Source organism: Cucumis sativus, chromosome 7, assembly GCF_000004075.3.
Source record: "Cucumis sativus cultivar 9930 chromosome 7, Cucumber_9930_V3, whole genome shotgun sequence".
Taxonomy (NCBI): Eukaryota; Viridiplantae; Streptophyta; class Magnoliopsida; order Cucurbitales; family Cucurbitaceae; genus Cucumis; species Cucumis sativus.
Window position 1 is genome coordinate 3,901,033 of NC_026661.2, and position 10,650 is coordinate 3,911,682.

At 34.2% G+C, this 10,650-nt stretch overlaps 2 protein-coding genes and 3 non-coding genes across 5 annotated transcripts; 4 read left to right on the forward strand and 1 right to left on the reverse strand.

The window, feature by feature from the left end:
* The first annotated feature begins 1,572 nt into the window (after positions 1-1,572).
* On the forward strand, positions 1,573-4,332 carry LOC105436087. Its single transcript, XM_011660479.2, has 2 exons — positions 1,573-2,005; positions 2,402-4,332. Exons 1-2 carry the CDS (start codon positions 1,627-1,629, stop codon positions 2,527-2,529), a joined length of 507 nt encoding a protein of 168 aa, XP_011658781.1. The 5' UTR covers positions 1,573-1,626; the 3' UTR covers positions 2,530-4,332.
* On the forward strand, positions 2,970-3,049 carry LOC116405337. The gene has a single exon (XR_004218540.1). It is a non-coding gene; the product is annotated as a small nucleolar RNA Z102/R77 (small nucleolar RNA).
* LOC116405338 lies at positions 3,131-3,205 on the forward strand. Its single transcript, XR_004218541.1, has one exon. It is a non-coding gene; the product is annotated as a small nucleolar RNA Z102/R77 (small nucleolar RNA).
* On the forward strand, positions 3,373-3,448 carry LOC116405339. Its single transcript, XR_004218542.1, has one exon. It is a non-coding gene; the product is annotated as a small nucleolar RNA Z102/R77 (small nucleolar RNA).
* Positions 4,333-4,832: 500 nt separating the features above from the next.
* On the reverse strand, positions 4,833-8,583 carry LOC101216861 (BAG family molecular chaperone regulator 7). The gene is made up of 3 exons (XM_004136816.3): positions 7,634-8,583; positions 6,633-6,923; positions 4,833-5,375 (listed from the first exon to the last, which is right to left on the reverse strand). The coding sequence occupies exons 1-3, from the start codon at positions 8,360-8,362 to the stop codon at positions 5,145-5,147; spliced, it is 1,251 nt and encodes a 416-aa protein (XP_004136864.1). The 5' UTR covers positions 8,363-8,583; the 3' UTR covers positions 4,833-5,144.
* Between the last annotated feature and the right edge of the window lie 2,067 nt (positions 8,584-10,650).

Here is a 10,650-nt window from a genome sequence, read left to right on the forward strand (position 1 = left end):
TCAACTGTACCTAAATCATTACTCCAAGTATCGACGTAAAACACATTGTTAGTCTGTTACAGTAAGAGAATGAGTGATTGGACAGTGAAAATTGAAAATCTCTAAGAGAATAAAAAGATTCTTTTGACAAAAATGGGGAAGATTTCAATGTATGTAAGGTCGTTTTGTGTGTCCATAAAACATATATACGTGGTTTCCATCAAACTAGAAAGCGAGTGAAGTCGCCATATCACATTACAAATAGTGCTCCATGAGAAGCATGGGGTGTTGATTGCACATTTGAAGAACACCTCAATTTTTCCTTTCTGAGACTTTTGAAAAAAGCATATGACTCACTAATAATAATTATTAGATCACATTTACAACAGTACTAACTAATGTCAACACATTATATTTTGTGAATACTACAAAATAGATAACACTATTTGAACTTTGCTTTTGAAAAAAACACATATGTGAAAGTCTCAATTATTAATTGGAGGGTTCTTTTTTTACTTTTCCTTTTATAGCATCGTTAAGGTTTAGTTTGCTTCTTTCCATCTTTTTCTTCCCTATGTAGATTTATTGGATATGTTGATTGAATCATGGTAAATTTGTAAGAGGAGGTCACTTACGAGACTATAAAAAGAAAAATAAATAACCATTGGTGTGGTTGTACTTATAAGACAAAAACGTTTAATACTTGAATTAGATATGAGCTAAGGGTTAGAGCATTTTGTATGGATAAACCACATAAATCTATTGCATACATACCTAACACGTTAGGTTTGTAATGGTAGCTTAACCAATTACACAATGACACAAAGACGATATATTGTTGTAATATGTAGCTTACCAATTACACAATGTTCAAAAAGTTCAAGAGTCTACACCTCTTGTGTGCCAAAGATCACTATTTCTTTATATTCATAAAGCATTTTGTATGGATAAACCACGAAAATCTTTGTGTCGTATTGATTTCTTGTTCTTTATTCTTTGCTTGTTGATTTCATCTGTCATAAACAATTTTGTTTGGAAATTTTCATTGGGTGGTTTTTTACTTTGTGATTAGTGTTTTACATGCACGATTAGAATGAAGCTTAAATATATAAATTAGACGACGATTTCTCCTTAGAGTAATAAACCCCATATAATCGTTTATGTTTATATACTATATATTATGTTGTTTTTTCTAGTTAAAAGATAATAGAAGTGAGGATATAACACTACCTCAAATAGAATCGATGTATGGTTTTAGTTTAAACCAAAACTAAACCGTTACGAGAAACTTATGCTTTAGTTTGATAATATCATACTATTATAAAGATACTCCGACAATCTATCCATCCCTATGATTAATACAAAAATCAATAATAAATAAACAAAACATTTAAATTTTAATTCACTATATATATATATATATTTAAGTGTGTGGTCCAAAAACCATGGGCATCCAAACCCAGGAAGAAAAAGAAATATTCATCATAGAGCATTGTACCATTTCTGTCACTCTCTCTGATCCCCATTAACCTCTTTGAAAAAGACAACCTCAGTAAACTCCATCAATATAAATCTTCATATTTGCCTCTCTGCCTCCATTTCTTCTAGTACTATATACTGTATACTCATCACCCATATATATTTACCATGAAGAAGCTAGGTGGATTCATGTGCCACTCTGCTGCCACCACCGCAGTCTGCATCCCCTCCGATCCCCGCTCCACCGTTGTGTCAAGAAGGCTGGCTAGACCCGACTATGCTAATAATAATCATGCCAATAATGGCAACCGTAGTGCGAGGTTTGTGAGCAATAATACTGTGAAGTACTCGAAGCTTGTCGAATCATCTCCTAGTTTGAGTGTTCGGAGCGAGGGAAAGCATATCAATTTGAAGAAACCGGCCATGCCGGTTATGCTTTCTTCACCAGCGGAGAATAATAACGTCTTCCATGTGGTGGTTATGAGGGTGGCGCTTCACTGTCAAGGCTGTGCTAGTAAAGTTAAGAGACATCTCTCGAGAATGGAAGGTATTGTAAATCCATGCATATATTATTCATTATATAATCATTTCTATATATGATTACTATATATATAATAATGTTGTTAGTGATATCAAATTTCAATTAATTTCAACAAATAATAGAACTATATAAAAATTATCCAAATTGATAATTTTAACTGTTTTTCTATTATATTTAACTGCATGCAAAAGTTTCTCCTTTTGTAATATATATATATAATGTTTTTCATTGATTTTTAAAGGGGATTTCAAGTTTAGTAATTGCTAAAACTTAAATGAAAATTACATATATATATAATGAAAATTGAAGGATGAAAAAGGAATAGTTGAAGAATATAATGAATGAGAAATATAGAATTAATTGTGTTTGAATGTAATTTAAATTGAATATGGGAAAGGACAGGAGTGACGTCATTCAGCATAGATCTTGAGGCGAAGAGGGTGACTGTGATGGGACATATTTCACCGCTGGGTGTATTACAAAGCATTTCCAAGGTCAAGAGAGCTGAGTTATGGGCAACCCAAGCTTAGACATCATCATTATTCACTTTTATTATTACATATAACCATCACTATGAGGGAAAAGAAAGATACCCAAAATGGCACTCCAAAAGAAAGAATAACCCAATTTTAATGTAATTTCATCACTGCTTTCTATTAGAGTTGTATAAGAGTGGGTTGAATTTTCGATTTGGTTGTCAAAATTCCTCTAAAACGGCCCGGCCCAACCCAACCCAACCCCCGCTTAAAACCCTAGACTCTATTTAAAGAGTTTGGCGAATGTTGGCGCAGCCCCGCTAGGGTATGAACAACTTCAATCCTTTTCGTTCTTTTCTTTTTTTTTTTCTTCTACGGTTTAATCTGACTAATCTTCTATGTTATTCGTCTTTCCTAATATCTGTTATCTTTAACCTATTCGTACTTTGTTCTTTCTGCATTTTCGTTTCGATTTATGAGTTTCAAGTTCTGAAGAATGAAATGATGAGCTTTTTTTATTTGCTTTGATTGCCGTGATGATGGCAACATTAGTATTAGCTCTAGCTGATCATTCTTTCAGCGATTGATTTATTTTGTTTCTCTTTCGTATTGGTTTTCCTTTCAGTTCGAACTTGTTTTAAATTGTACTTTTTAAGAATGATGTGAGGAACATTTTTGTTTTGATTGCTGTGATGATGGCAATTTTTGTATTAGCTCTATCTGATCATTCTTTTATCTCCCTTCTTTTTTTATTTTGAAATTCAGGATGTTTTGTCTTAACTTTGTATTTCTCTTGCTGAGCTGTTTTGTTTTGATTTTCTTGGTCTTGTTTTACAGAATCATAACTTTCGTATTGGATTTCCATTCAGTTTATTTGTTTTTGGTTCAAGCAATCAAGAATGAAATGAGGAACATAGGTGATTTTGATTGCTGTTATGATGGCAATTATTGTATTAGCTCTATCTGATCATTCTTCATACTATTTGGAATACACTTTATACATTTTTTAGTTTAAAAGAAAATCATTTTTAGAAAAAATTAACCTTTGAAGTGCATTTTCTTTTTATACCTGTGGTAAAACCTAACCCACATTTTAATTTCTTTCGATACATTTCACTCTCTGCCATGAGTCATACCTTGAAGTTCTATATCTTTTCATCTACACATGAATGAAAGTCGCTTTTGTAGTTCAATTCACATTCTATGACTTTATTTAAAGTTCATGACTTTGACCAAGCAATCCTTGTGAAACATCCCTCAACACAACTTTGAGGATAATGAGCTTTTAATTTGTTAACTAATATGACAACTCTAACTTCCATCAAGCATACTTAAGCAAAATTTTTGGGACAAAGTAGGTTGAAAAGATTGTCAGTATTGAATTTAGATTTCGAATCACAGAGTTTGGACATTATAATTTAGCTCTAGAGCTTAGATTTAAGAATGGATTATTTTACAAATTGACTGAGTTGTTCTGTTGAGTATACTAACATTATAGTTAGTTTAGTTTTAATTTTCAGAAGGCAACAACTATAATATCTAGTTTTACTCCTCTCTCCCTAAAATCCACCTCAGATTTACATTTTGCTCCTGATTCATACCTGCTGCAAGCCCTTATACTTGAGTATGATTAACAATGGCTTGACGCCCACTGTCTTCGTGATCAATTGGTTTTGGTTTGAGAACTTGTCCAAGTTCATCGAGCAACTTGAAATCATTTGTGAATAAGAAGATTTCTAAAGATATCAATTGGTTTTGGTTTGAGAACTTGTCCAAGTTCATCGAGCAACTTGAAATCATTTGTGAATAAGAAGATTTCTAAAGATATAAAAGTATGATGAAGTTGTTGTTTATAAACAAAAGTGTACCACTTCTTTTTATATATAGTTTAATCACAAGTCACTATTCCTATTCAAAACATTTCAAGACAAGTAAGAATAGCCGTTATCCCTATTCAAAAGTAAGAATAGCCGTTAACATTTCAAGACAAGTAAGAATAAATGTCAAGTATTGAAGTAAATGTCAACGGGAGAGCCATCAAAACATTTCAAACATTTCAGTATTGAGAAAAATCTGGTTTGAGGGTAAATGTTAAGAATAAAGGCCAAATCCACAAAGAAGGAAAAATGGAAATTAAAAAAACAGGAGAAATACGTAATTTGATTGATAACATAATCATCCATTCGATTATAGAAAACTTTTCGCTCTCTTATGAGCCAACCCTTATCAGTTGTATTTTCTAGAATATTTGTTTTCTGTTATCTCATTCATTCGATTGAAAAGAGAAGCAATTTTCCATGCCCCAATCCCTATCGTGGCGTACTGGAAGTTGGAGTAGAAGAAAAACAGAAAGAAACTACAATAAAACAAACAACTCCCAAATGTATCATATGACATAGATATCAATCCACAAGGGTTAGATAATATATAGTTTTGACACATTACAAGGAAAAACCACAATACAAGCAGATGCGGAAGCATAAGCATAGCCACCTGAAAGGCGAACTAACAAACTCAACAGCATTAGTACAACATAATCAAAAGCTCTGTCCTAGACCGAAACGTACAAAAGGCATAAGACATCTCGCCAACTAAGCCGCTTCATCTTCTACAGTAACATTATTTGAAAGTTGAGAGAGGCAGTACGTACTCTATGAGAAATCATCTCTTTATTCGGAGGTTTCAAAAGCATTGACACTGTTCTCAGCTTCATCAATCAACTGGACTACCTGAGCTACACCAGCTGCAATTTCCTTATTGATGCTTCCACTGGGCATATCGAACGTCCTTCTACGAAAGGAAATCGATCTTTTAGCAGGTTGGGGATCAACCACATCAAGCATGGCTTCTAGTTCGATTACCATTGATTTCTTGGCAGTTCGCACCATCACATCAACTCCCTGCAGATGTACAATGTATCAACACATTGTATTTGTATATCAGGTCATATGTTTATTTATCTCGCAATCAAGTGAATATGTATGCATCAGACAAAACCTATTCCTCCTAGAACATCTCAAAATCATTAAAAATCTCCTCGGGGCAATTAACTTGGAAAATTGCAAATAATGCGCAGAGTCAAAGGATACAACTTTTATCATGGAATGAAGGATGGAAGAGAACCTCCTCTATCATAAAACAACTATTTGAATACAATGAGACCCCAGAAGCCGTGAAAGAAACAGAACTCTGAGTCTTAAATAATTTGTTTTGATTTTACAAAGTCGAGTTCCGTGTTGTTCCAAAGTTAGATATCAAACCAAACCAAACCAAATTGTGTACTTCTCTCCTGGGTAGCCTTAAAAAAGTTATAGTTTTCTTGAATTAGATGAAAGCTGTTCTTTGATTACCATTCTAAAACTAGAAAACATCCCCCTAAAGATCAAACTTTTTATTTAATATAAATACAAAATAAAATAAATATAGTTACAAGCTCTGAAAGTAGCAACGTAACTTGGAAGCATGCAAAGCAAAAATTCACATGATATAACTCTTCAAAGTAAATAAATAAATGGAAACGAGGTATAAGGTTGAGCAACATTTTTTTGGGCTGAACGTGTGAAAGAAGACATCAAAAAACATGAGACTAAAAAAGACGGATGAGCCAGAGAAATGACTCTACATGAAGTGAGCGATGAAGTTTCTTTCAAAGAAAGAGGAAGACAATATCTTGGTCAAAACTCAAAACTCAAGCGATTGATTACAATCAAGACAAAGCTGTCAATCAAGGACACAATTAGTATAGGACTATTGAAGTCAGAAGAAAAGAAACAAGACTAAAAGGGTCTTAGTAGGTGTATTACTCTTTGAATCAAAAAGGTTCTCCTAAATAAAAAAACTTGGAAGGAAATCAAACTGTAGAAAACAAAGCTTATAAAAAGAAATGAGGGTACACCTACATGCTGAGAAATACATGATTATTCTATGATGTTGGATTATACCTAACGCTTACACTTGTGATAGTTTTAATCTAATCGAAGTCAAATCATAACAAAGAGTTGGAATGAACGGTAACATGTTAAAAATATATATGATTTTGTAGAATAAAACTCAGCATTTTAAAATGATTAAGAACATTATAGTTATAACATATTAACGAACATAAACATATGCCTCATGAGTTAATTTACAAGTAGGAAGAAGAAAGAGATCTTAACCTCAATTGCATCGACAGTGAGAAGCAAGACAATTATTTTTTCACTGAACCTTTGGCGCTCCTCTGCATCCCGAGCCAGCCGCTGAGTGTAAGCAAAATTATTGAAAGCTTCCCTGATCTCCTTCAACTTTGTCTTGGCAACTGACAGATCTCTAAGAGCACGAAGAACCTTTGACCTGTGGACTAGGTATTCTCTGAAATTTATTTGAATGATAACAGCTGCATCTTGAGGAGACAACTCCTTCTTCTTACCCTTCTTATTTTCCACAACTCTAGTTCTCCTGGCAAAGGCCTTTCATCACAAAAACACATTCGGTAAGTTCCCTATATATTTCATTTAACAGTAAAGCTCGATAATTCAATTCTGCAAATGATAAACTACATGACGCATCCCTAAATGATGTATACAAGTTTATTTGCGCGTTTTAGGCATTGCTGATCATTTTTCTGTATCCTTCCTTACCCCACAATAACTTCCTGGTATTTTACACAGCATATGCATTTTGCTAAACAGAGTCGAAGCTGTAGATTAGAAAATTAAACATGGAGCTGAGTTCCATCACGATTGATGAAATTTTAAATATTCAGAAAATTGCATATTAAAATTCAGAGAATCAAATCATTGTTTCTTAACACATTTACCTAATCAATCATAAGTGGGGTCTCGAAGGGGCTTAGAAATTCCATCCTCTACCACGTTTTCAAGGCACAAAAACTTCCTACCATTCTTCTCTATTACAATCTACGGCTTGCTTAATAATATATTTTTACAGGAAACGAATCCCTTCTCTAGTTTTAAGCATCCATTGAAAAGGCAATCCATTCTCAACCAAATCATCCCTTCCCCTTCCCCATCCCAAAAGTTCCTGTATCCTGTTCATATAATTAAACCAATTTCAAGGGGAAAATAAATGGTAGAAAAGAAAAAAAGAGAAGACAAAATCCTAGAATGTCACCAGATTTTGGAAGTATTGTGAAAAATTGATCATTTAATGTCAATACCTGTCTTAAAACGACAGCTCCTTGATCATTGGTGTCTTCAATCTCAACCACACGCGTCTCACTCCCAACCTTCTTTCCCTTCTTTTTCTTCTCCTCTTTCTTCTCTGTACTCTCACTTCCATTTCCACTCGAAACCTCCACAGTGTACTTCCTAATCGGATCCCTCTCATCCTTTCCTTTAATCTCAGCACTCCACTTGTAGTTCTGCAAAACCCCACCATTCTTCCCCTCCTTGTTCTTCTTCCCATCTTTAATCTCAGCTACCAACTTATACTTCCGATCGACACCATTCTTCTCCACTTCTTTGATTTCCTTCGTCCAAGTGTACTTCCGATCGCCATACCCACTAACCCTCGCACTACTCAGCCGATCAAACCGCGCCTCAAGCTCACTAACTCGATCGCTAAGCCTCCGCAACAAAACCTCATCACTCGATCGCTCAACTCTCCGAACCCGACTGTAAGACGAAAACGACGGTGTTTGGTCGATACGAACCAGATCGGTGAAGGAATCGAAGACGTGGAAGGGGGGAGGCGGAAGAGGACGATGGGATAAGAGGTCAAAGGCGAAATCGAAATCATCAACTTCATCGACGAAGGATTGGAAGGGGAATGAGAGAGGTTTGGGGAGGATAATGGAGGTTTCGGCATCGGTAAGTAGCAGAGAAGGACAGTGGGAGTAGTAGGGGTCAATGGACTGAAATCTACTGAATCTGCTGAATCTGCTCATGGTTTGAAGGTGGAGAAAGGTTAATGGAGGAGAAAGGGAAAATGGGTTTGTATTGAAAGTGAAAGATCTGCACTTTGGAGAAGGGTAAGGTTGGTTTTTTTGTGGAGAGGTCTGAAATGGTGGGCTTCAACTCAGCAGCAGAAAGAAGAAGAAGACAATGGTTTGAAAGGATCGAGAGGGGAGGGAAATTCATCAATATTACTCTTAATCAAAAGTACTTTTTGGTAAATTTTTTAAATCTTTACTTTACCCTTTTTCTTTATATATATATATATACACACTAATGTAATATTTACCATCATTTCTTACAAAATTTCATATCCTCCCATCCAATTTTACATTGTGACCTACATTAATTGCACATCTATTTATAAATAGACAGTGATGTATCGTGTTATTGTAAGTTAGAATTATTCTTCTTTCATGCTGCTATATTTTGCTCTAAGCCAGTGATGTAGCATCATGGGGTGTGGAATTCTTACAAATGACGAAGCTACTATCTTACAACGTCGTGGGGTGCCACTATTTTTCCTAATTTATTTTTAAAGATCACTTTTTTCTTATTATAGGACTGCACATGCATGTTTTAGGTTTGGAAGAACAACAAGAATAAGTTATGTAAAACAGCAGCAGAGCTAGTAGAAAAGAGTCATAAGATAATATATAATGTATAGAAGAGAAAGAATATGCATAATAGTTAGTTTATTGGTAACATTATATATTAATTATAAGATGCATTTTATTCATTAGCAAGGCTTGAAAACAATTGATGAATACACACACTAATTATAATTTCATTAAAAATTATTAAGTTGTGTGGTCATGGGCAGAATGTAACATCCTCATATATTTTCATCATCATATATATTAATATACATAGCCGAAAGCCTGGGGGCATTATTGTTTCCTCAAATATCTTAGCTGAGGGTGCTTGGTTGACATACAAAACCACGTATGCAATGATCCTCTCATCTCGTTGAAATGCAACACTCATTAACTCTTGCACCCAACAATGTAACATCCTCATTTCTCCATTCTACACTCAAATTAGATGGACAACTGCTAGAGCCTTTGTAAATCTTAAGTCGACTGAAGTTGTTACATTAGGTTGTTATTATCAGCTAGCTACTTGGTTACCCATCTTGGTTTTGTAAGAATTGGTTAATCGGTCCAACCCATTGAAGCCCATTATATATATGGTCTTCATCCCTTTGTACTCAAAACTTGTTGGACACAAACTGTTCATATCTGAAGAACTAACACATGTAGGTGATACAAGTTGTTGTCCTGTTCTACCAACTGGTGTTATGGAAATTAAACAGGTAAGTTGAAGCCATCAACAAAGACTGATAACATAGAAATCTATGCCATCTGATAATTGAGCTAATAAATGTGGATTCAACTAAGGTAGAAGGTATTTTTCATCTCCACTACCACTAGAGCTCTCACAAATGATGCCACAACCTCCAGTTTCACAAGAAAAATGGGAAGCAGAGGGATCTATAGTGCAACCTGTTGGAGCCCAAATTCTACCCAGCCATGGTGTTGGAGAACCTAATCGAAATCCAGTCGTTTGGAGTTGTGCACTATTACCACCGGCTGTTAATGTTGCTACCATACTTTTGTGTAGTGAGTAAAACTTGAACTCTAGTTGGAAGGGAAGCTGACAAACATAGTTACCATTAAACTGTCTACAAATATTAAGTATTAATTGAGTTTGTTTATATTTGAGGGGGGCTCGAGCTTCCCTGGACCTATACTAAATCCGTCGGTGTTTTTCTGTGCACATATATTTTTAACCATAATTGTAGTTGTCGAGCATATCCAAAAAATTTGTCGACGGGTACTTTACATAAGAATTTAGGTATAGAGAGAGTTTGATGTTAAATTTATAGTTAAAATATCATTATTATCTTTGTACTTTAAATTTTAATTTAATTTTAACTTTTGTACTTTATTTTCAGAATCTATAGTGAAAATGTTAATAGTAACGAAAAAATATTTCGTAAACTAATAGTAAGACTAAAATTAAGATTTATTAAAAGTCTAGAAATTAAAATTGGTTATTTAAAAGCATGAGGACCAAAATCGAACAAACTTTAAAATATAAGGACCAAAATGATATTTAAATTCAAATTTACCATCGAGTTAACTAATAGCTTTGATAGTATACATATATAGAGAGTAATGTACTTGAAGTAATACATATAGAATTCTTTTTCACCATTATTAAAAGTGAGAATCTTGAAATCTAGAGACCAAATTGAAACAAAACTGACTGTTACTAA